Source organism: Hippopotamus amphibius, chromosome 11 (genome assembly GCF_030028045.1).
Source record: "Hippopotamus amphibius kiboko isolate mHipAmp2 chromosome 11, mHipAmp2.hap2, whole genome shotgun sequence".
Taxonomy (NCBI): domain Eukaryota; kingdom Metazoa; phylum Chordata; class Mammalia; order Artiodactyla; family Hippopotamidae; genus Hippopotamus; species Hippopotamus amphibius.
Window position 1 is genome coordinate 35,607,886 of NC_080196.1, and position 24,137 is coordinate 35,632,022.

Here is a 24,137-nt window from a genome sequence, read left to right on the forward strand (position 1 = left end):
GAAGCAGCTTCCTCAAGCAGTGTCACTTCAGTGCCCACTGCCCAAGCTTACTTACACTATGCCTCCACTTGCACATCACTGCCCTCAAATCCCACTGTATTACAGCAACAATGCCTCCCTGGTGCCTGGAAAACCCACCTGGTGCACTAAAATGCTATGCAACACCAAATGACTTCTTCCCTTAGTACTGCTCAAAAATGGAAATTCCTGAAGAATAAGCTGCATCCTATGCTAACATCAATGTACGGTGGCTACAGTTTCTACTTTTTTCTTTTAATATGAAGCAAACCATCTCTGTTACAATCCATGTTTAGGGCTTGTTCCTGTCTCTCTTGAGTGTGAAATATAAATCATGTTTTTATGATTTTTGTAAATCTTGACTTTTTACACCTTGTTTTTTGTAAGCCGAAGTTTCTTATTAAAAGAATAAAATGGCTGTCTTTGTGTACAGTCTTTTTATTTGTTAAAATACCATTAGATTATTCCTCAGGACAAGAGCAAAGATCATCCCCTGCAGAAACTTAGGAACTATGTACAGAACTTTACAGAAAGGACAACACTTTAGCTGAAGCCTGCCTGCTGACCAGAGAAGGGTGTTCTGAGTGGACTCTGCAAAGAAAAGGAAATCAGGCAGGGATGGAAAGGTGCCCATCTGAATCAAACTTCAGCTGCCATCAGGGCAAGTCTTGTGATGGTCAAAGATTGGAGGCTCTGTTTTTGGAAGGTTCGAGTACAGCACAGGGGTTCCATGTGTCTGCAATCAGACAACAGGTGGCATTAGAAATGTAAAATCACTGCAGGGAAATTGGTAAGAGACTCAAATTCCTTGCAACATCTGGAAACACACGTAACTAGGAATAGCCAAGGGTTTTACATTGTCTCTTTCCTACTATTTTGTGAATAGCTGATATAAATTATTTCTTCTCCCAGCCTCTAGGACTCCTAAAAGAGAACAGTGGTTAATGCTTACCTTTATGGCTACACCCCAGGCTGAGGTGCCATTAAGTCAATGTCACTCAAATTCCTGGCCAGCCAAACTCCGGCAGCAAAGAGTCCCAAATTGAGGATCAAGTTCCTGGAAAAAGAATGCATCCCATTAACCCTGTGGGCAATGAGTCACGTGTCTCTGGTCAATGAAAGATTGGGGGGGGGGGGGGGCAAGACTTCCCATCACCACCCTGGAAACCGCCTCCTCCGGAGGCAAAAAGACCTTAGAATCGCAGGAGTATTCATCCTTACATAATAGATTGCCCAAGACCCACATGGTTATTTACGGTTCATTTCTACGTCTAATAAGAGCAGCGTCAAATGCAAAAGCCAATTAAGTATTCGTCCAGGGCCAAAAATCCTGTTCACGTGTTGGCGCCTCCTCTCCCGGGCCCCGACGGGCAGGGTGAAATTCTCTAGCCAGGGCCCGGTAACTGAAAAGAGCGCTTTGGCCGCACGGGAACTCTCTCGGTCAAAGACCTCAGCAAAGAACAGCCAGAGCCACGATAAGGCTAAGATGTTGGCAGTGTAAAAAACCCGGAGGGGCCAGCCTCAGCGAAGAAGGGAAATCCTGCAGGTACGTATACGCTCGTGGAGGGCCGGAGAGGGACCGAGCTCCCGGCCTTGATTACCTCCGGAAGTCATTCCTATCCGTGGCAAAGCGGTAGACGCCCCGCAGCCAGTCTCCCACGTTGTCTGGAATTTCGGGAGCTTCATTTGCTGACCCCGCAGTGGTCACGCTGGCCCCAATGGAAGCCATAGCAGCACCTGCCCGCTCCGCAAGGCCTCTCACCACGCACCTCTCCGGCGCTGGCAGATCACGCAACTTCCGGTCTTGCACTTCCGCCGGCTGTCAGCCGGCAGAGGGCGCCGTGGCTGGAGCTCAGCCACACGCCGGGAGGGAGAACTCCGGGGCTGAGCGTCCACGACCTCTGCTGAGAGAGGAGCGCCGCCCCGTTCCAACCTCCCCCGGTGGGGTTCCACCTCCGGCTCCCTCCTGGCCTTCGGCTGGCCCACCCGGTCACCGTCACAAATGGTCTCTGAGTGACCGCTTCGTTGCCTTAGGTGGAGGATGCTGGGGATGGGGCTGTCCAGCCCGTGGGGGTGGGGAGGGGCTCTCTAAGCAGGGGATGCGTAGCTTTGCGGAATGGGGTTCCCCAAGTCTCCAAGAAAAGTCGTAGCATGCGCGGGCTGAAAGGAAGCACTCCCAATTGATCATCCCCTGGTGGCGTTCAGTCTAGGAGTTTATAGGGGGAGGAGAGCCTCGCTCTCTCGCCTTACAGATAACCTCCCCAGTCCCCCTTTCTCTGGGCTGCGCCACTAGCAAATGGTGCAGTGCTTCCTGGAGATGTCGCGGTCCCCAGCTCGGAGACTGCCGGGGGTCTCCCAGGGCCGGGGAAGGGGCTGGCCTAAGAAAAAGCCTTCGGGTTCCGATTCAGAGGAAGAGGAGCAGGTGGGGCAGGGAGCGTCCTCCTTGGGTTCAAGGCGCGTCTCTAGGCGGCCCTGCTCTTGTCCTCTGGGTGCCTCCCCCTGGTCCCCAGCTGCACACTCCTGCTCCGGGCTGGACCCAAGCATCCCCCTCTGGATTTCCAGACTGGAACTGGCGGCAGTGGCAAGAAGGAGTGTCCGGGAGACGATCGCGGAATTCCGCGGGGCGCGGTCCGCGTCTTCAACTTTGCCGAGCCCCGCCTCCCCTGCTCGGGGCCGGGTCAGAAACGCCCATCTCAGAGTCTACGTCTCTCAGATCCGGGCGCGGCAGCCGCCAGAAGCCAGTCCCCATCGGGGCCCAGGCTCCCGCCCCGCCCCCGGGCCGTGCGCGCCGCCGCCGTGAGTCCTCTCGCTGCTCCCCGCCCCTCCCCGCCTCCGCCCGGCAGAGGGCGGCCGCGGCCTCAGCCCAGGAGCGAGTCCCGCGCCGCAGCCCCAACCGCGGCGCGGGGTGGGTTCTGGAGGCCCTCGGAGCGCTCCGGCCAGGGACGCGCGGTGAGAGCTGCGGGCCCCGAGGCTCGGGTCTGGGGATGCGGTTGGGGGACGGGGGCGCTGCTGGAGGGGCGGAACGGCGTGGGACCGGGGCGAGGGTCCCAGCCCGGGAGAACCCCCCCTCAGCCCAGCCCAAGCCGCTGCCCCCTTCCCCTTTGATCTGCACCTTCTCCTCCCTTACCCGGGGACGCCCTGCCTTCCAGTGTCGGGGCCGGGCTCGAACCGGCATCCGAATAGCGACTCTCAAAGCAGCTGGGGCAGCAAGGGCCGCCCCCCGGCAGGGCATAACGTCCCCCGCCCAAGGGCCCGGCGCAGTCCTGGCAGCAGAAGTGGTTCTCGTGCCAGCGCCGTCCCTCGGCCTCGGTGCAGCGGCGGGAGAAGATCAGCTGGGAGAGGGAGAGGGAAACGGCTCATTCATTCATTCACTCATTCATTCATCCAATAACCACGCCTTATACCCAGTTGACGCTAAAGCACGTCTACATACATTCCCATTTGATCTACTCAACCACTCTCGGATGCAGGGAGGGCTGATTGGCTTAGCCAGGATCCCCCAGCTAGCAGGTGGCTCAGCCTGAAGAAGTGCGACCCGGGTCGCCTGGATGGATGCCCAACCCAGGGTTCCGTGCTACCTCCTGTGCGGACATTAAGGGAGTTCCTCGCAGGAGCAGGCACAACACGGGGCACCCGGCGTATTGAGATGAACGTCTGTCCAAGAGTCCCTGCTCTGGAGAAATTCTCTCAGTCCAAGACAATTTGGGAGACTTTGCTAGCGGTGAGGGAGGGCGCAAAGGCAATGAGTCCCAGGTGCCCAGAGCTGAAGTCAAAGCAAGGGGAATAGAAGGTTCCCAGGCTGGTTCCTAGTTCTCTGTACCCCACTCCGTGGCACTGGAAGAGGTGTCCCCTTGCATCCTGTCGCATCGAACCCTGGGCAGACCCCCTCCAGACCCTCCCTTCGAGGCTGTACCTGGTCACAAGCCGGGCAGCGCGGCCGCAGCAGCTCTGCGTGATGACGACCGCAGTAGAGATGCCCATCGTGGTAGAAGTAGATGAGGTTTATCAGGGCCTGGCCACAGGCCTGGCAGGCAAAGCAAGCCCGGTGCCAGCAGCGCTTCTCTCCTGCCCGAGCTGCAAACACTCCGTACTCCCCTGGCCTCAGCTGCTCCCTGCACTGCAGGGCATGGGTGCTGGGCTGGTCAGAGGCCACACCACCCTCCTACCTTCCCTCCTGGCTCTTCGATCCCAACCTCAACCCAACTGTTCTCCCCAAACCTCTGGCAAGCCCACCTCCACTGCAGGCTCCACGGAGAACCCCTAAATTTGGTTTCCCTTTTTCCTAAACTTTGCCAAACTGTCAATCCCCAAGCCCCTTTTCTCCTCCAGAGTCCTAGAAGCCAGCCCCTTCTGAAGTGAGAGGGCAAAGAGAGGACGAAGGGGAATATGATGGTGCGGATGGGGGGCGAGGCAGTACATACCTTTTCACAGGTGCATTCTTCAAGCTTGGGAGGTACCAGGCGGGCCACCCCCTGTCCCAGGGCCTCCCGCCTCCGCTGGGCACAGAAGAGCCGCAGCTCAGCCAGCTCCTCCTCCCCCAGGGCCAGGCAGTAGCGCTCCTGCAGAAACAGGCATCTGCTGTGACCGGGAGAGCCCCAGCAGGCAAGACTGAAGTTTGACTGGAGAGAGGAGGTTTAGCTGCTGGGTCAAAGGAAGGTTGTACAACCTCTGGGAGGTATGGGAGATAACAGCACAGAAGGGCAAAGAGAAGGAGAGGGAAAAGCATTGGAGTAAATCCATCTCCATCTCACTGCCCCCTACCGCCCCCCCTCCCCGCCCCCGCCCCAGAGATGGTGATTGCTCAGGTCCTGATAGCCCCACAGCACTTGGCCTGTCTCCACATATGTAGATTCTGGCTCCCAATGAGCTGTAGCTCAATATCACTTCCCACTGTATTTTCCCTATTTATTCCATATTCTCCTGCCTCACCTCCCCAATTGAACTGTAAGCCTTTAGACTGGGTGCACATAGGGCCTCAATAAATACTTAACCACCATACTCTCTACATTTGTGCATTCCATTATCAGTTTCAAAAGCTGGTCATGTCCATTTTCTCATTTGCTATTCAACTAAGCATGGTGGTGGGCGCAGATTTTACTGCACCCATTATGCAGATGTAAAAGCTCAGGCTGGGAGTGGGAGGATGACTTCCCCCAGTTAGTGGCATAGCTAGGCCTTAAATCCATGTCCCCTGCCTTTTGGACCAAACTTCTTCCCACAGTAAGTTAAGAAAGGGAGGCGAGAGAGAGCAAAGCTGGGGAGAGGGAAACTCACATCGCTGTCCTGCGGAGGGAGCTGCTGCAGGAGGGTCCGGAGCCCAGGCCAGTTGGGGGCTTGGTTGGTGTCCAGGCCAGGGTGCCACAAGCTCAGAACTTCAGGATCCTGAGGAAACACAGCAAAAGGAGAGAAGCAGAGCTAGGTTTTTCCTTCCCTCCCCTTCTTTCCTCCCTTCTTCATTGCCACCTCTTCACCAATCCAGAACAACATCCAAGCCCCCCCTCCATCTAGAGGATCCTCTTCAAGATCACAAGGACAGCTGATCCACTCCCGTGTTTGTGGTCTGACTGAGGCAGTTTGGGGGGGCACACCCCAAAATAGCTCCCCTTCTTATGCTTGAAATCACCCCTTTTACTCCTTAGAGCCAAAGCCCCTAGGTTCTGTCTTGACAACACAGACTCCCCAAGGAGAATATTCATGTATTCATGTGAATAAGTTTAAAGAAGTTAAACCCCTGTGTCCTGAGGGGGCTGTAGGGACAGGGATTCCTGCAAAGAGAAAGGGCTGCAAGAAGTTGGACACAAAGGCTAACTGCCTCCCACTTGGTGGAAATAGGAGGAGGTCCAAAGGATGGAGGCGATGTTGGTCTCAGAGGGAAGGGCAGGAGTCCTACCACCTGAGCACAGGTCTCCTCAGGGTCCTCCTCTGGCATGTGACCTGGGTCGTTGTCTGAGTTGACTGGTGGATTTGGCTCCGGAGGGGTCAGCCTCTCCCTTCGGTGGGGCCAGCCAGAGTTCAGCAGTGACATTGGTGGTAAAGTCTGCACAGAAAACAAGACGCCTTCCACTTATTGGGCCACGACAATGTGCTAGACAGGCTAAGTGTCTAGCCTGTCAGACAGATAATTACAGGCATTATCTCCTTCAATCCTCCCAACAACTATGTGAATCAGTTGGTATTCTTATCACCATTTTACGGATGGCCCGACTGAGGCTCAGTAAGCGTAAATGCTCTGCCCAAGGTCATACAGCTAGTAAACAGCAGAACCAGATCTTGAGGCCAAAGTTTTCAGCTCCAGAGTTTCTGAAGCTCAAACTCTGGGGTCTCCCAAGATTGGGATGGAGGAAAGAGGAGGCCCATAGTGGAAGGAGAGGGCATTTTGCCTTTGGGTAGACTGGCCCTTTGTTCCCCACCTGCCCCGCCATAGCGCCCACCATTCCTCACTGTGCTCTCAGCACCCAGTGAGCCTGCTTCCTCGCCTCTTCCTGCTTTTCCCACCTCTTCCTGCTTTTCCCGCTGTAGGCTTGGGCTGGGTGAAAGGACCACTTTACCAGGAGGCCCTTCTCAGCCTCTCCAGCCCATACCAGCTCTCCTTTCCCTGAGCTCTAAGTACGGTGGGTGTCCCAAGATTTAGCACCTAATGTTTCTCTTTGCTCTCTGTGTCTCTCTCAGCTCTTCATCTAGTCTATCAGCTCCTCCAGGACAGGGGAAATCCTGTGCTTCTATCTTCTCTCTCTAGTGGCAACTTCATTGGATAATTCTAAGTGCATCTCTTCAGCCCTCCTCTGGGCAAGTGCTGGTATAGCCACAGTATCTCGGGGATGGGAGGTGACTACTGAAGTAGAAAAGGGATGGACCCTGCCCTCAAGGAGCTCATAGTGTCCTGGGTAAGGCACAGATGAAACCAGGCAGGATGGGGCCAGGGTTCTGGGCAGATATACACAGCACCCTAGGAAGAAAAAAACAAACAAAACAAAACCAGAGTAAACTTTTCTAGTGTGTACTCTGTGCCAGGGACTTTTCTAGCATGTTGCATGATATAATCCATCCTCACAACAATCCTCTGAGGTAGTTTCTATTATCCCATTTTACAGTTGAAACAAATTGAGGTTAATTAACTTGTCCGAGGTCACATTGGAAGGGTAAGGGAAACTTTAGAGGAAGAGGCTGCCTTTGAGAGCTGGGTGGATTCTGACGGCCGCTGGGTACAGGAGGGCATCACCAAATCCCTGGCCTCTATAAGACCCAGCTTTGGGGCTGGGAACAGGCTTTGGACTGTAACAGTTCTATTGCTTCCCAGCCCTGAGCCCCCACCCTGTGCCACTCTTCCCTGCTTCCTGGCTCCACACCCATCTGCTTCCTTCCCGTTCTGTCCCTCAGGTCAGGTTTCCTGTGGAGAGCAGCCAGGATGAGCTGTTCACCCTCAGGGCCAGGAGTAGCCACTTCCCCTGGGGCCCCAGGCAGCAAGAGGTGCTTGAGGAGGTGGGCATACAAGGGGGGCATCTGGGGCCTCAGAGGAGACTCCCACCCTCTCTTCCAAGTTAGTTCTAGTTTGCATGAAATCATCCCACACAGGAACAACGTCAGAAATCAGTCCTCACCCCTCACCCTTCATCCCCCCAGGGCAGCATAACTCCACGTCCACTTAGCACTGGACCCCACCTTACTAACCTGCTGGATTCCTTCCGAGTTCCCCTTTCCTTACAAAAGGGACAAGACTGGACCCCCTCCCCGCCCCCTCGTGCAGGTGTAACCGGGCTCGGGAGTTCTACCTTCCCAAGTCACCCCTGCCTCGAAGGGCAGAGTCTAGGGATTGGGAAGTTGGGGGGAGGGGGAGGGTGTAAGGGATGGAAGGTTTCCCGGGACAGTGAGAGGTAGAAGGGGAAGAGAAGTGTCTGGTCCCGCCAAGTGCCCTCTCGACAGATCCCCCAAATTTTTTCTTGGGTTTCGCGGGGCCCACCTCCGAAGCGGGATGCGGTGTGATTCCCGGGTCAGCTGGGGTTCCCAGTCTGGCTGCTGGGAATTAAGGCGAGGGGACAGGACTCCGCTGGGGTCTCACCCTCGCTGTGCGCTGTGGTCCGGGACGTTCTGGACAGACCCCGCGGTCGGGTCCTTCTCCTAGGCCCCACCCCCAGGCCTCGGCACCCGCCTCTGCCCGCCCCCGGGAGCGCGGCCCTTCCTCTCCCACGTGCCCCGCGGGCCCTGCCCGCCCCTCCGGGGCTGGTAGAGCCGGAAGGCTCGCGGGGGTGGGCTTAGAGCTGCTGACTGAAAGAAAGCATTTGAGGGATTTGGGGTGTAAAGTGTGCGGGCTCCACTGCCCTCCGCCCATGGGCTTAGCTCTGGGACCGAGTCCCTGCGAGAGCGGAGCAGACACCCAGGAGCCATCGTTATGCCGGGTCCTCAAGCACTCGCTGAACAGAAAGCCTTTCGGAGCCTACAGGTCCCCAACCCCCGCCAACCCCAGACCTTCCTTCTGGTCTCCGAGCCCCGCCCCTCTCTGTGTGTCCTCACCCCCACCTAGTCCCCTCCCCCTTGTCCCCAACCACTTTCTGGGGTCCCTCGTCCTGCCCTTCTCCCTTCCATCCCTTCAGGCTCCGCCTCCCTCTTTCGTATTTCTCCCCCGCCCCGCCCCCTCTCGGGTCCTTTTCCTGATCCTGGGAGTGGAAGGAAACCTTTGGTCCCACCTCTGGTCCCCTCAGCCCCGCCCCCGCCCCGCCCCCGCCCCAGGCTCCGCCCGCCCCCGCCAGGCTCGCCCAGCCGCTGGCCCGGAGCGCCCTCTGGCGTCTGCGCATGCTCCCTGCTCCCTACTGCAAAGTCCTCCAAAGGGACCTTCTAGGCTGTGCGCCGCGGGTCGCCCCCGATCGGGTCCGCCCGCCCGCAGCGTCTCGTTGGTGCTGCCGGTGACCTCCGACCCCGCCGCCGCGGGGTGGGGAGGCCTTAGCTCCGGGCCGGCGGCGGCTGCTGCAGCGGGACCCGGGAGCGGGGCCCGGCGCCGCCCGGGCCGCGGGGCGATGTGAGTTGGGGCGCGGCGGGGCGGGGACGAGGCGACTCCACCGAGGCAGCCCCGCGCCGCGCCGCAGTCTCCGCTCCCTCCCAAGGAAGCCCCGGGAGGGCGGGCGGTGGAAACCCGGGGCTGGGGGCGGGGATCCAGGGACAACGCGCGGCCCTGACCTCCCCTGTTGCTTCCCGGTATCTAGACATTCCCTTCTCAACCCTGTTACCTAAATCTGGCTCTAACCACCCAGAACCACCCCACCCCCACCCTCGGACACACCTTCTTGTGTCCCGGAGCCCTCAGAACCCCTCACTCCTGCAGAGTCCCCTGAGACGCCCACAGAGCCACCATTCTCTCCTGGGTGCTCCCAGATGCTTCCACCGCCCTGAAATTTCTCTGAGTCTTCATGCCCCCCATTCTCCTTGCACGGTGCTCAAATCCAAAAGATGTGTCCACATTTCCCGCATCTCTCTCACACGTTTTGAGTCCCCATAACCTCAAACTCCCACCCGCAATCCACACCTGTCTCAGACCAGAGCCCCCTTCTCCCGCCCCATTCGATGTAACCCCCCTCGTTGGGCTGTCATGATATCTCCCGGTATCCTGAAGAGAAGTGAAGGGAACAGGAAAAGGTGCAGCGCCCTCCCCTGTCTTGCACCCTGTAGTGCTTGGCTTCACCCCCAGTCTCCCTGTGGGTAGCTCAAGCCCCAATATTTACCCAGCTGCCTGTCTTTAGGCTGTGCATACCTTCCTCAGCCTTGTGCCTCCTTCCAGAGAGTAAGCCAGACCGAGAGGGTGGGGGTCCTTTTACCTGGGAAGTGTCCAAGGATGCAGAGCACCAGGGGCCCTGGGAAATGTCATTGTTTTTCCAGAGCAAGAGGGTGGGATTTCAGGGATCTCCAGGGTCCTGGCTTGTTGACTTGTCTGCCTAGGGTTCAGATGACTGAATTTTGGTTGATTGTTAGCATTTATGTTAAATTTTAGGCCTTTCAGAGCTTGGAGAACAGAAAACCTATCAAACCCCCAAACGTGAGATTGAAGGAGCTTGTCCTAGAAGAGGAAAATGTTGATTTTAGTGATGTTGGTCCTGCATACTTACCTCTAGAGGTTATTGAAGCTAGAAGTTCCACAGGTTACAGGTGTTTCCCTTGAAAACTAAGGCCTTGGGGTGGAGTTGGGAGTGGTCATGTAGAATCTACTTGGCAGACTCTTCCAGATAGTTAGTAGCAACAAGAAAGGCTACTGGTTTCCTAAATCTTAAGCCAATGCTCTTTCCAGTACATCTTGGTGTCCTTTTGAGAAAGCTCTCTGTAGAATTCAAGTTCTCTGCAAAGGTAAGGTGGTGATCTTAGTATTGGTTGTAACAGGATTCAGATGGGGTCTAGAGGTGACTTGAAATGTCTTGGGCTGCCTCACACTTAAAACTCACTGTTGCCAGGGGAGTCTCACCCTCTCAGGGCCTATAGTGCTTGGAATATGTAGTCCCTTTGCCCTTGATCTCACTTTCTTTGTTGGTGTTTCTATCCCATTAGGGCCTGGAACAGATATCCAGGTGGGATGGACTGATAGCAAGTCAGTTTCATTAACAGTTGGGGGTGAGGATGGAAGGTTTCTGCTAACCTGTGGTCTCTGTCTCCTATGCTAGGTGAGCCCCAGGTGTGTCCCAGGGAGATCCAGGTGACTTCTCTGCAGACTGCTTGCCATGACACCCCACCAAGAACAGGGGGAATAAAGTGGGGGTCCTTCCCCATGCCCCTCCCATGGTCAGCTCCCCGATGGCCTGGGTGAGGTGAGAGCTGTGTATAGGAGCCACTTTTCTGGAGTTTTCCAAGTTGGGAGGAATAGAGGGTGCAGGTCAGGACTGTTCAAGGCTTTACACTTTGAACGGAGTTCCAGAAGGATATCTCATCGTACTGATTCGTTTCTTGCAGCAAGTTGCAAACCCATAACTTCTGGTTGGGATCGGTCCCTGTGTTTGCTTGCTCCCTTAGGTACTGTAGCCTGGTGGTGTCATCTCCATCATAGGCACAGGCCCAACTATTGTGATGTCTAATTCAAGTGCCATAATCCTTGAGGAAAAAGCCAGATAGTAAGGCCTCTGGTCTCCCTTTTGGACAAAGGGAAGCAAACCCAGCGTTTATTTTTTTAATGAAGAAATATTTCCTCAAGGTTATAAAAATAGTTCAGTTTTAAATGTTAAATCTTCTGAATGTATCTCTTGACCATAAATGTAACATCTCATTTGAAGAGAACATCAAAAAGATAAACTTGAGGTAGATGTTGGGATGGTGGTGAGGAAGGAAAAGAGGATTCAGATGATGTGGGAGGAGTGAGGTGGAAAAAGAGGAACAAGTAGAAAGGTCCAGGCCAAAGTGTCTGGGACTCCCAACCTACAGTTTCTTTACTGAATCTGGATGAGGGGCCCAGGCTGGCACCCACCTCCTGATGTCAGTCACTTCTTCTAGGTCCCTATTTTTAACTGTGCTTTTCCTGTTGCCCAGGCTGCTCTTCCCTGTCATTACATCAGTCAGAATCCTGCATGCTTCTCAAGGTCCAGATCAAATGTTGCCCCAAGAAGCTTTCTCCATCCCCCCATCAGCATTAATCCTTAACACGTCCTGACTTGAATTAATGTTTATCCAGTGTGTGTCTGGTCCTGGATTGAGAGTGTGAATTCCTTGAAGGAGGGACTGTGAGTCTTGGACAGAGTAGGTGATCACAACGAGGTGGTTCTGCCAGAGTTCCCCAGAGCAGGGCTTTTGGGAGCTGACCTCAATGACCTTCCTGTCCCTTTTGTTTTTCCCTAGGGCGGGCCGGCTGCTCTGACACCATGGGGAGCTGCTGCAGCTGCCTGAACAGAGACAGTGTCCCAGACAACCACCCCACCAAGTTCAAGGTACCCACAGCCCCCTCCTCTCTCTCATTCCCAGCCCGGCCTCCTGGGCTCGGCCTCCCTAGAGAAGGTGAAAAACTGGCTGAGGTTGTGGGCTTCTCAAGCTCAGGACCTCTGAGCAGGCCCAAGGAAAAGGGGCTCAGGCTGTAATAGAGTAGCAAAGATTGCGCTTTTAGAATATCCACTCCTTTCAGTGTATCTTTGTAACTTTACATTGTAATTTTTTTGGAGAAAACAACAAAAGTCTGCATTTGTGATTTAATACGTGTTAAGTATTTCAATCAGTGCTTAACACATGGTAAGCACAATATTAGTGTTTGCTGTTTGCTTTGGGAAGCTAAGGCCAGGCCCAGTGGACCTGTGTGCACCACGCCTTGCTCCTTCTACCTCCCTGTAGGGGGCACCCCCTCCTCACCTGGGCATCTTGAGGCCCAGGTTTCTCCTGCTACCAGAAGAGGGAGCCCTCAGCAAGGGCCTACAGTTGAGGAGGTGGTAGAGGCCTTTAAGTTGTTTTGCTTGGGTTTGACTCTCCCTGGGTCTTAAGATTTAGAACTTACAGTCGAACCTCTTCTCCCATTAACATCTGGCCCTTGGATACCAGCCATGACCGCTTGGGGTCATCTAACCTTGCATGTCTAACCATGTGACCTTGGGGGTCCACTAACCACCCCTTCCCTCACTGCCCAAATGACAAAACTAAGGCCTAGAGAATTGTTGTGGGCCAGCAGCACTGCTTCATCCATGTCCCAGTAATCGCGGGGTGTTCCCAGTAGCTCATGGACCCGGACACATACTTGTCAGACTCACCCATTAACCCTCTGTCCCCTGCCCCTGCCAGGTGACGAATGTGGATGATGAGGGGGTGGAGCTGGGCTCTGGAGTGATGGAGCTGACGCAGAGCGAGCTGGTGCTGCACCTACACCGGCGTGAGGCCGTCCGCTGGCCTTACCTCTGCCTGCGGCGCTATGGCTACGACTCCAACCTCTTCTCTTTTGAGAGTGGCCGCCGATGTCAGACTGGCCAGGGTGAGTACCAGCCCCTGCCTCACCCTGGGATGGGGGCTTGTGTGCCTGTGACAGGTACTGGGGCTGGAAGTCGTAGCTTGAAGGAGGGTGGGGAAGTCTGTTGACTTGGCAGGTGTTGCCCAGAGAAGGGAAAGATCATGTCCAAGAGCACACAGAACTAAGTGGACTCCCAGGCCAGTGCTTTTTCTCTTCGGTCCTTGCAGCTCCAGCCTGGGTGGCTTTGTGAGATCATTTGCTGCACAGCGCATGGGAAGGAACCAGTGCTCCCAGGCCAGAGGTGGCCTGGGAAAGCACGTGATTCCTCCTCCTTCTCTTACTCTAATTTCAGGGTCCCTGTTGCCCCCTAAGTAGGAACAAACTGAGCCCCAAATCATATACCCTAGTCCCTGTGTATAATGAAAGATCAGGCAGGAGCTCTGGCTGCCTTGGGACCCTGTGGCGTGGGTATGATAGATTTGGGGAGATCCGTAGTGTACAGAGTAACCCTCACGAGGTTAATCTTTGTCTCCCGTCACCTATGGCTGGTGGAGTGTGAAGTAGTCTGCCTTCCTCCCCTTTCTCCCTGCGGCCAGAGGTCAGGGAGGGGTGGGCTGTTCCATGAAGTCAAGACTGGGGCCAGCCATGGCTCTTTGAAGAGGTGGCATGGTCTGGGCTTTCTTTGAGGACCCAGACCTAAGCTCTGCCAGAAGGAATGTCGCACGGAATTGTGTTCAATGCAGTGTGGGGGTGTGACTGCAGGGATGGAATGAGCGAGCTTCTCTGATGAGGCTGCCAACACAACAGTGCATCTCTGAGGTTGTACTGGCCGGGGGAGCCCTCCCCTCTGTGCGTCTTACCTTTGGAACTCATGAGGCAGAGGCAGTTAACACTGGCCGAGCAGAGAGAGGGGAGGAAGGGGCCTCTCTGCTCCCAGTGGCAATTAATCCACACTGGGGGTCCCAGAGGGGCTCCCTAGGCCACAACACAGGGTTCTTCTAAAACCCCAGGCTTTCCCAGCCTTTTCTAAGCCCTCGACATATCTTGGAATGAGACAGAATGGAATGAGGAAAGAATAGTCCTATTTCTTCCCCTTCCTTCTATCCTTCTCATCCAATTCCTGCAGACCTCATACCCCAACTAGTTTGTCTTTGTTTGGATACGTGCACACGCACATCCCAAGCGGCCTCCCCTGAGTCCCAGGTCCCACTATTACAGAGGCGGGGTGCAGAACCCCAGGCTGGCCCAGCACCCCAAGAGCATCTTTGGATCCCCTGAGTCACGCATGCTCAGCCCAGCCCTGCTGTGCCAGGACTGTGAGTTGCTGCCTTGGAGTTTGAGGGGCTGTAAGCCTGGCTGCATAGAGGAGCCACGAGGTTGACTTCCCGTATTTGCCCTTTAGCTAGTCAGACCATCCTTCCTTTCTGCACTAGAGCTCAAACTCCATGAGGCCAGGGGCCTATACACAGTAGACAGTTGCTCTCTGGCCCGGCACTGGGCTAAGTATGCAGTGAACAAGCAGTGAACAGGATAGACCCTCCCACCATCAAAGAGCTTAGAGGCTGTTGGGCATAGAGCCAAGGGCTGGTGGCCAAGTGGGGCTCATTTTTCTGGGGAACAAAGGGTGGCAGGCAGAGGAAGATGGGGGCAGCATGTGAGGTGGAGTGGTCACTCATCTGACACTGTCCTTTCCACTTTGATTTTTTTACTTCTCTTCCCTTCACCCCTGTGCACACACATCCTTAAGAAACAGATTTAACCTTGTAGGAATATAGCTAAAGTGTTAGATCCTACGATGATGGTGATGGATAGTGTGCGTTAGGCTGGGGGGCGAGGGCCTTGGGCCAGCTCCTCCTTTGGCTCTTGGATTTTGGAGGGTGCTGGGGAGACTGCCCAGCATGAGGGCTTCTTCCCCCGCCCCCACCGCAGGCCTGGGCCTGGAGTTCAGGGACTTTTCCTGAGCTCTGTGCATCTGTTCAGCCTCTCTGGTCCTTCCCTATAGGACACAGGGTCAGAGGAGCCTCATTTCTCCCTCTCCTTCTTCAGGGATATTTGCATTTAAGTGCTCCCGGGCCGAGGAAATCTTCAACCTCCTCCAGGATCTGATGCAGTGCAACAGCATCAATGTGATGGAAGAGCCGGTCATCATCACCCGCAACAGCCACCCAGCAGAGCTCGACCTCCCTCGGGCCCCCCAGCCTCCCAGTGGTGAGGAGACCCCGTTGGGATGCCTCCCCAGCACCCCGGCGGCACGCACACACACGCACACGCACAGGCCCAGGAAGCACCAGTCTTGGAGGCATCAGGCAGGCAGGTGAGGGGATGGCTGAGTGAGCCAGGCTCCCAGAACCGTCATCCATCATCAGACAACTCCTAGGGATGGATACGTCCTGGCCTGGGCCAATCAGGTGACTCAAGCTGAGGCTGGGGAGTCCAGAGCTTTGTCTTGACGGATGGTCGGGGAACAGACAGGAAGACGTTGGGTTTCCATGGAAACAGCAGTCTGGAGCTGTTTTGCTTCCTTCCTTCTGTCTACTGGGTCATACCCATATACCTTTCCTGACGGCTCGTGCAGGCATCTCTGCCCGCGGCCGCCTGGGGAGATTCCCACAGTTTTTGCTTGTTCACTCACTGAATCACATTGGGCACCTGCTCTGTGTCCTGCACACCATCGGCTGGCCCGTGGGGGACAGAAGAGATAGAAACACGGTCCCTGACTTCGAGGAGCTCACTGGCAGAGCTGGAATGAGGTGAAGTGTCGGTCCAGTGACAACAAGGTGTGCCTTAAGTGCTTCAGATGAGGCTGTGATGGGGAAGTGGGGTTCAAGCTGAGCTGTGAGGGCAAGGGCAGGGCTTAGAGAACAGATACAAGGTGAAGAAATGGGGGACTGCCAGTTCAGTGGGGCTGACCCCCGGGGGGCCCTGGGAGGGCCTCCCCTCCACTTGGAGGAGTTCCAGGATGCCACACACACGGTTGCAGGTATTTGCCAGGTGGTTTAAGGACCCCTTGTCTCCTGTGTGCCCAGCTCTAGGCTACACCGTCTCCAGCTTCTCCAATGGCTTCCCTGGCTGCCTGGGAGAGGGTTCGCGCTTCTCAGCGCCCCGGCGCCCCTCGACGAGCAGCCTGAGACACCCCTCACTGGGGGAAGAGTCCACCCATGCTCTCATTGCCCCCGATGAGCAGGTGAGTGATTGGCTGCCTGGTGCCTTCCTGTTGGTGGGGGTGGGGGATCAGGAAATATGGTACCTCCTCCCAGTGAGGATCATGGGAGGGAAGAAGTTGATAGAGTCCCTTCCTGTCCCAAGAAAGGGAGGCAGCTTCCCCAGAAGGTTTGGAGGACAAGGAAGAGAAAGAGAAAGAGACTGCAGCTCCTCTTCCCTGTGCTTCTCTTATCCTATCTCCTGTTCTCTCTTTCCTCGCTGCCCTTGGACCCTCCTGCCCTTGGGCTCTTCCCCCAGTCCCACACCTACGTCAACACGCCAGCCAGTGAGGATGAGCGCCGCCGGAGCCGGCACAGCCTGCAGCCCCTGCCTGAGGGCCGGGCCCCCCTTGCCCCGCAGGCCCGGGGCCCCGACCAGCGGGACCCACAGGTGTTCCTGCAGCCGGGTCAGGTGAAGTTCGTGTTGGGCCCCACCCCGGCTCGGCGGCACATGACCAAGTGCCAAGGCCTCTGCCCCGGTCTGCACGACGCCCCCCCCCACAACAATAACAACGAGGGACCTTCTGAATGCCCGGCCCAGCCCAAGTGCACCTACGAGAACGTCAGCGGGGGGCTGCGGCCGGGGACCGGCTGGAGACTGAGCCCGGACGAGCCGGGATGGAATGGCCTGGCCCAGCGCCGCGCCGCGCTGCTGCACTACGAGAACCTGCCTTCCCTGCCCCCCGTGTGGGAGAGCCAGGCCCAGCAGCTGGGGGAGGAGGCCGGGGATGATGGGGACTCGAGGGACGGGCTCACACCCTCCTCCAACGGCTTCCCTGAAGGCGAGGAGGACGAGACCCCACTGCAGAAGCCCACCAGCACCCGGGCTGCCCTCCGCAGCCACGGCAGCTTCCCTGTGCCGCTGACCCGCCGCCGAGGCTCCCCGAGGGTCTTCAACTTTGACTTCCGCCGGCCAGGCCCCGAGCCCCCCAGGCAGCTCAACTACATCCAGGTGGAGCTGAAGGGCTGGGGTGGAGACCGCCCCAAGGGGCCCCAGAACCCCTCCGCTCCCCGAGCCCCTGTGCCCACCACGCACCCTGCCCGCAGCTCAGACTCCTACGCCGTGATTGACCTCAAAAAGACCGTGGCCATGTCCAACCTGCAGAGGGCTCTGCCCCGAGACGACGGCACCGCCAGGAAGACGCGGCACAACAGCACCGACCTGCCTCTGTAGGGACATCCCTCCACCCGCCCGGCAGCCTCCGCCTCCTGCTGCAGTGCTCTGCACCCGCACGCCGGGGTTCAGGGTTGCTTCCCAGAAGGGCACTGAGGTGGGACCCGATGCTTCCCCGCACTGGCCAGAATCCCCAAAGATATCAGCCACTGAGTCTCCCTGTCTCCGACCTGGGGACAGAAGAGGGTGACCAGGCGAGGGGGGAGCCGCGACGTAAACTGTGAAGGGGCCCGTGATCGCATTTCGCACCCTCCCGTTATGTCATCTGTCTCGTCTGTCTGTGTGTTTTTTTTGGTTGTGGTTTGGAAACATTTTGTACCTGTTGATTTTATTTATCAGTTTATTTTTCTATTTATTGTTTTAAATGTAATTTAACATATTTATTATTAATATAATTATTTTTAAATTCTGACTTGGTGGATGATGTCAGATCCTTAGGGAGGCTTTTCTGGCATGGCACTGGGGTGGGAGTCGGGGAGGCCTAACAGAGGTAGGGGTTTCATTCTGGGAAATTTGGGGGGATGGTGGTTTTTGTGACACGTCATGACCATTTCTTTTTCTCCTCTAAGAAGCCCTGGGCCAGAACTGAACATTGCCAGGGATAGGCAGCTAGAGTCCTGCATGCAGAAAGGGGATCTGTAAGGAAAACTACCCTGATGAGATAAATTCTGACTCCCTGAGGTTGGCAGTGGGTGGGGGAAACTTGGGGGCCAGGACACTATACCACATCCACCTTCTCTGGAATCCCTCACGGATGCTCCCTTCTGCCACCAGGGGGGACCCCCTGGGTCCTCGCTGCTCTCCTTTCCCTCCTTGACCCGCAGGTGGACCCTGGATCCTCCTTTGGCACCATCAACATGGATATCAAGGTCGATATTAGAACCTTTAAATGGGACTTTTTAAAATAAAAGCCCAGGAAGAGAAAAAAAAGAAAAGAAAAAGGAAAAACAGGATAATATGTAGCTAAATAATCTGATTTACAAAGTAGGACTTTCCCAGAGAAGTACTCCTAGAGAATGGACTCTTTGGGGCCCTCTGACCTACTGCAGGGGTGGCCCCTGACAGAGCCACCACATCTGAACGCCTGCCCAGGAGCCCGGGGTCTGTGCAGGGCTGCACATGCCACCCGCCCAGGCCTGTGGTTGTGGAGGCTCCCTCTCTCTGTCCAGAGGCTGCCTCTTTCCTCCTACTCGTCCCACCAGCCTCCCTGCCTCAGGACTCCCTCTCTGTCTCAAACCCCTCAACGGTTTATCTCCAGGAAACCCAGCGTCTGTGATGAGGCACTCAGGGCCCTGGTGAGGAGTGAGAGCAGGGTTTGTCCAAGACTTAGGGACAAGCCTTCTTGTCTGGTTGCCGTTTGTGCCCCAGCTCCCTGCCCTGTGGAGCGAGCAGACCTGTCCTCCACACCAAGGACGCAGGCCAGGGTGGGGGCCCACCCGTGGGGCCCACCCAATTCCCTCCCCTCGTGCTGTCCTACCACTGCCTGGGCCTCATTCCGGGAGCGCCCTATCCCCTGGGTGGGGATTAGACCGACCAGCTTCCAGACCCCGCTGACCTTGAGTGTCACTCTGTCCAGGAAATGGGCAAAGAGGACTGGCTACAGAGGATGTGAGAGGCCCCTCACCTGGGGCCCAGTAGGGTCCCAGGGTACAGCTGGCACCGAACCCATCTCTCCTTTATATCCTTTTGATCTCTGGACCAGAAGGATCACCTGCGGCAGGCTGGATTCCTGCACTTTTTCCCACACTGCAGAAGGGTAGTACTGTCCTCTCTCTGCAGCTCACCCAGGCTCAATTCTGCTTTCTCCGTGTCCTCCCATGCCACCCCTGCTTCTCCTTTTGGCCTCCACAGTCAGGAGCAAAGGGGTTTTCAAACAGGATCACCAAGTTGTGGGGGGGCAGACATGGCCATGCTAGCACTAGGCTAGTGACTCGTGGGTGTACTCGGGCCCCTCCTTACAGACCCTGTCACGGGGGAGTCAAGAGCTTTGACTTGAGTCAAGAGGCCGAGTTCGGGTGCTGACTCGGCTATTTTCTCTGCTCCCTTGAGTGTCTGGCCACCCCAAATAGGCCTTGGCTTTTGCCCCTGGAAAACACGGAGCTAATTGTGAGAAATAGCCAGTGAGCTGATGAACACGGCAGCATTTGGAAAGCAGACCGACGTGGGCAAGCTGTCAACCCAACTGCTCGCCAGGGTGAAAACCACTGGTCATCACAACTCTTCAGCCCCTGAGACTGACCTCAGGCTTATTGCTGCTCCTCTGCTGAACAGCTCAGGAAGGAGCAGTTCCGTCTCACTCTCAGGGGTCGCCAGGTCCTGCTCAGACCCCGGGGGTTGCCCCAGAGCAAGCTGTAATCGCTTCCGTCTGCATATTTGTGGGGCGTTGGCTGGGGGTCCGGACATATCCCAGGAATTGGCTCCCAGCCCAGTGCGGTCGCCAACCATCCCCATCCCCTCCCCAGGTCACTGCCTTTGACCCACGAGGCCTACTCTAGGAATTTTCCTCTGGGGTGTGAGTGGACGGCTTTCCTGGCAGGAAGGGGCGGGTGGGAGTGATGCCCGGGGGGGCAACCATGGCTCCTGAGCCTGAGCCCGTCCTGCCAACACCAGGGCGTGGTGCGTGGACGGAATCCGTTTCCATCGCCATCATCGTCCAAGGATCCCCACCGCCATGGTGAATGTTTGCCGACTGCTCAGTTCTCCTCTTTAGAATCAGGCCCTCCCCACCCCCTGGGCTGCCCTCAGGAAAGGACAGGAGCCAGCATCCTGTCCAGGAGTGACATTTCAGGTCAGACCAGGAGGGGCCCTCCCCGAGCCCACCCTGGGTAATAATAGCACTTTACAAGGGTATAAACATGGGAGGTTTTCCACAGGGCCTTACAGACCATTTATCTCTTTGAGCTCACTGGGCTGGGCTGTTATCACCACAGTGCAGAAGAGGAAGCAGGTCAAGAGGTGAAGTCACTTGCCCCGGGCCATGAAGTTAATGAGCGGCTGGAGCTGGGGCTGCCTGCCAGTCGTGGGTCTTTCCCAGGCACGTCTCCCAACCTGGCCTGAAGGGGCTTAGTTCCCTCAGGTGGGCTGCAGGGAGAGCGTGCTGGGTGCCCAGAAGTGGGCCAGGTGTCGGCAGGGGCCACGTTCCAGTGTTCCCGCTCAGAAATCCTTTTGAGTTCCAAGCCAGGGCCTTGTCTGGCTGACAGCAAGGCGAAGCTGCCTTCCCCTAGGCTCAGCCCGGTGCCCACCCACGGGACCCTGCCCCTCTACTCTTTTGATGCCTTGGAATGGCTCCCATTCTGTAAGTGGGTGTGCAGGAGGGGGCCTGACCTCCCCCGCCCCCGCTGTCCTCTCCTCCAGGCGTCTTAGCCCCACAGGAGACGCGTCAGTTCAGGCCAGAGCCCTCCTGAGCCTAGGGGGGTCTCCGACCAACACCCTACAGGGGAGTCGTACTCACAGGTGGTGGAGGGTTTATAATGAGGGACCCTGGAGACCCCAGAAAGGCTGAAGCAGGGGTGAGAGGGCCTGTGTGGACCCCTCAGGGCTCTGTATGTACAGAATCACAGAGTCCAGGATGGAATCTTGTGGGTCAGCTAAGCTGGGACCCATCTGGGGATCCCCTCGACAGGATTCCTGGGGATACTTAGCGGGTTTCTGCTCACACACTCCCGGGATGGGGAGCTCGCTGCCTCACAAGTGCTCCCTCCACTTGGGTCCCTAAAACTGGCCCCCAGCAGGTCCTAACTCTGCTCATGGACCCACACACAGCTAAATCTAAGTCTCTCCGCTCAGGAAGCTGAACTTTGAAACTTGGCATTAGCGCTTACTAACAACTTGACCTCTTCACGTTCCAGTTTCCTCATCTGTGACACGGGGATAATAACTGCTCCTCTGTCTTGAAATTGTGAGAATCAGGGAACTCCGTGGTGATCCAGTGGTTAGGACGCTGCGGTTTCACTGCTGAGGGCGTGGGTTCAATCCCTGGTTGGGGAACTAAGATCCCACAAGCTATGCTGTGTGGAAGAAAGAAAGAAAGAGAGAGAGAGAGAGAGAGAAAGAAAGAAAAGAAAGAAAGGAAAGAAAGAAAGAATGAACGAAAGAAAGAAAGAATGAAAGAAAGAAAGAAAGAAAAAGAAAGAAAGAAAGAAAGAAAGAAAGAAAGAAAGAAAGAAAGAAAGAAAGAAAGAAAGAAAGAAAGAAAGAAAGAAAAAGAAAGAAAGAAAGAGAGGGAAGGAGAGAAAGAAAGAAAGAAAGAGAGGGAAGGAGAGAAAGAGAGAGGGAGGGAGGGAAGGGAGGAAGGAAGGAGTTGTGAGGATCATAGAGGAGAAGGTCTTCCCAGCATGAGCTGTGGCAGCTGGCCCCATAGTAATAGCTCAGTAAATGGCAGATATTCTCACCTGAACATGGTTCTTTCTGGCATAACCGGAAAGGTGTCCTCCCCTCTGTCCAGCCTTCTGCGCTCTAGTCTGACCCAGAACTGCATGCACTGCCCAGGTCTGACCCTCACCTTCCTTCAGCCCAACGCTGTCCATGCTCCAGATGTTATGCTTCTGCCCAAGTTAGCGCTCACTTCACTGGCCCTTCTTGCTCTTGGGACCTTAGAGCTGGCCTGACACCAGGTCTTTCCACGTAAACATCTGCTGCATTCCTTGCCCTGCTAGTGGCTACCTGATGTTGGAGTCCTCGGTTTGTTAAATCAAAGTCTGAGGGCTTCCTAGGTGGCGCAGTGGTTAAGAATCCACCTGCCAATGCAGGGGACATGGGTTTGAGCCCTGTTCCAGGAAGATCCCACATGCCGCGGAGCAACTAAGCGCGTGCGCCAAAAAAAAAAAAATTGAAGTCCGAACCTGCCGTTCATTCAGCTATTTCTTGTTGTTTGTCTGGGTCTGTCCTGGAATCCAGAGGCACCAGCCCTTGCTCTGAACCTAGAGGTGGCGGGAAAGCAGGGATGGGGGCTGGGAGAGGGCTCTCCGTGGGTGGTGGATCACAGGTTCTCAGCCTAGCTCCTCTGGAAGCTTCACTCTGCCTGCTGGTGGCTGGTGGAGCCTTCGCACCGCTTGCCTTGCTCACCAGGTGGACCCCTCCCTTGGCCTCTCTGGGGGTGGACATGCCTGCCCCAGGGCCCCTGTGGATGCCTGTGGACGGGGCTGGAGAGGTCAGGCGAGTGCGAACATCGCCTGTGCTCCAGGTGTGCACTGTCGTTATGCTCGTACTTAAGGGATTATTAATACAATGACTGAGCTAATGAGCAGTGTGGGGGGCAGGGAGGGGGCACCTTAACCCCATCTGATGCCTGTGGTGGATGGGGGGGCCTTTCCTCAGCCGTCTCCTCGGCTCCTTTAGCTGCGGAGACCTGGCCCCTCGGGGGTCCCATCACCTCCCTCCACCTGCCCCTCCTTTAGCCTGGTGCGGTGCCCCTCTGGGTGAGAAGATCCCAGAAAGAGTGTGGCCACGACAAGAAATGGGGGTGAGGAGATGGGGGACTGAGGACTCCGGTTCTGGAGAAGACAAAATTAAAAAAGCAATGAAACCCGTAATCCTGACTGCGTGCTGCCTGGGCCGGGGAGAGCCGGGCAGCCAAGTCTGAGGAGGGCTTGGTTGGAGATGGGAGCAGCTGTGGAAGGGGGGGGGGGGGGGGCATCGGGCTGGGTGGGGGTGGGGAAAGTTTCCAGGTATTCTTTGGGGCACCTTGCCTCTTGGACCCATACGCGCTGGTGCTGGCCAAGGTCTTTCCTTTTAAGCTCCTCTCCTCTTAGGATGGAAGAGCCTAGGGAGTCTATCGATGTATTGCTATATCAGGGTTGGGGTGGGGGACCCCAAGAACGATCACACAAGTATAGTGGCCTTGATTTCCCAAGCCATCCTTAGACACAGAGGGTCCAAGATTCAGAATATGGGTCATGGGGGCTGAGTCCTGACAAAGCCCCACCTCCCCAGAGCTCACCATCTAGTTGCGGAAGTGAGGCTTATACAAGGCAGGATTACGGACCACATGTCTCTGCCATTTGAAAGCTGTGTGACCTCAGACAGATCACTCAGCCTCGCTGAACCTGTCTCCTCATTTATTAAGGGAAACTAATAATACTTCCCTCACAATGTTATTGTGTGTTAAATAAGAAAATGCACATAAAGTGCTCAATGGGCACTTGGCACAGTGCCCACGTTTTGCTCTGCTATGGTTGTCATAGCAACAGCCAGTGATGTGGGGAAGCTGGCTGAAGGGGGACCATGACTGGTGGGGAGGACTGAGGGAAGGAACTGGGAGTAAGCAGTTAAGCGGGTGGCATGGGGTTGGGAGGAGAGGAGCGGGTGGGGCGGGAGCTGGATGGTCAGGGAAGGAGGAGGCGGAGGGGACTACACTTGATAGGCTTTGGAACAGCAGGCTGTGAGCCCGCAGGTGATTGGAGGGGGGCAGCTTTGGGGCTCCGACCAGACCAGGTGTGGGCATTCACCTGTCCACTCACTCAACAAATATTTATTGAGTACCTGTTGTGTGCCAGGCACGGTGATGGGTGGGGACACGGCAGCCATCAGGACAAATAAGGCCCTGTCCTCATGAACTTACATTCTACTGAGGGTGAGATGATTAACCAGCTAATTAATTAAATGAACAAGTTAAGTTCAGGGAAGACATACCTCTGTAGAAACTGCAGAAGGGGCAATGTGACTGAGTGGCAGGAATGGGCCACATGTCAGAGAACACCTCGCTGGGGAGGGGACAGTGGGGCAGAGGCACAATGAAGGCTGAGTGAACAGCTAAGGGAAGGAAGGTCTAGACAAAGGGAACAGCAAGTGTAAAGGCCCTGCAGGGCTCAAGAAAAGTGATAGGACCCAAGGAGGCCTGTGCAGCTGGAGAAGGGGGAAG

At 56.1% G+C, this 24,137-nt stretch overlaps 3 protein-coding genes across 4 annotated transcripts in view; 1 reads left to right on the plus strand and 2 right to left on the minus strand.

Annotated features, from left to right (window-relative positions):
* The window catches only part of TOMM6 (translocase of outer mitochondrial membrane 6), a 47,188-nt gene extending 45,430 nt beyond the window's left edge, over nt 1–1,758 (minus strand). For both annotated transcript variants that reach the window (XM_057700699.1, XM_057700700.1), the window contains exons 1-2: nt 1,620–1,758; nt 971–1,075 (exon numbers count right to left, since the gene is read on the minus strand). In XM_057700699.1, the coding sequence (XP_057556682.1) occupies nt 979–1,075; nt 1,620–1,747 (225 nt within the window). In that variant the 5' untranslated portion in view covers nt 1,748–1,758 and the 3' untranslated portion in view covers nt 971–978. The remainder of the gene's footprint in view (nt 1–970; nt 1,076–1,619) is intronic.
* Nucleotides 1,759–2,288: 530 nt separating this feature from the next.
* PRICKLE4 (prickle planar cell polarity protein 4) lies at nt 2,289–8,112 on the minus strand. Its single transcript, XM_057700701.1, has 7 exons — nt 7,976–8,112; nt 5,912–6,055; nt 5,293–5,400; nt 4,440–4,577; nt 3,932–4,135; nt 3,146–3,350; nt 2,289–2,681 (listed from the first exon to the last, which is right to left on the minus strand). Exons 2-7 carry the CDS (start codon nt 6,041–6,043, stop codon nt 2,308–2,310), a joined length of 1,161 nt encoding a protein of 386 aa, XP_057556684.1. The 5' UTR covers nt 6,044–6,055; nt 7,976–8,112; the 3' UTR covers nt 2,289–2,307.
* A 792-nt stretch (nt 8,113–8,904) lies between these two features.
* On the plus strand, nt 8,905–17,690 carry FRS3 (fibroblast growth factor receptor substrate 3). The gene is made up of 6 exons (XM_057699817.1): nt 8,905–9,028; nt 11,818–11,906; nt 12,742–12,928; nt 14,951–15,112; nt 15,931–16,088; nt 16,364–17,690. Exons 2-6 carry the CDS (start codon nt 11,841–11,843, stop codon nt 17,276–17,278), a joined length of 1,488 nt encoding a protein of 495 aa, XP_057555800.1. The 5' UTR covers nt 8,905–9,028; nt 11,818–11,840; the 3' UTR covers nt 17,279–17,690.
* Nucleotides 17,691–24,137: the final 6,447 nt, after the last annotated feature.

Coding starts and splice junctions, on each gene's coding strand:
- PRICKLE4 (XM_057700701.1), bottom strand. CDS start 6,043: ATGTCACTGCTGAACTCTGGCTGGCCCCACCGAAGGGAGAGGCTGACC. Junction 3,351..3,931: donor GCTGCCCGGCTTGTGACCAG/GTACAGCCTCGA, acceptor TCCCTCTCCCAG/CTGATCTTCTCCCGCCGCTG. Junction 2,682..3,145: donor GGAAGGCAGGGCGTCCCCGG/GTAAGGGAGGAG, acceptor GGCCCCGAGCAG/GGGAGGCGGGGCTCGGCAAA.
- FRS3 (XM_057699817.1), top strand. CDS start 11,841: ATGGGGAGCTGCTGCAGCTGCCTGAACAGAGACAGTGTCCCAGACAAC. Junction 15,113..15,930: donor GGCCCCCCAGCCTCCCAGTG/GTGAGGAGACCC, acceptor CTGTGTGCCCAG/CTCTAGGCTACACCGTCTCC. Junction 16,089..16,363: donor TCATTGCCCCCGATGAGCAG/GTGAGTGATTGG, acceptor CTCTTCCCCCAG/TCCCACACCTACGTCAACAC.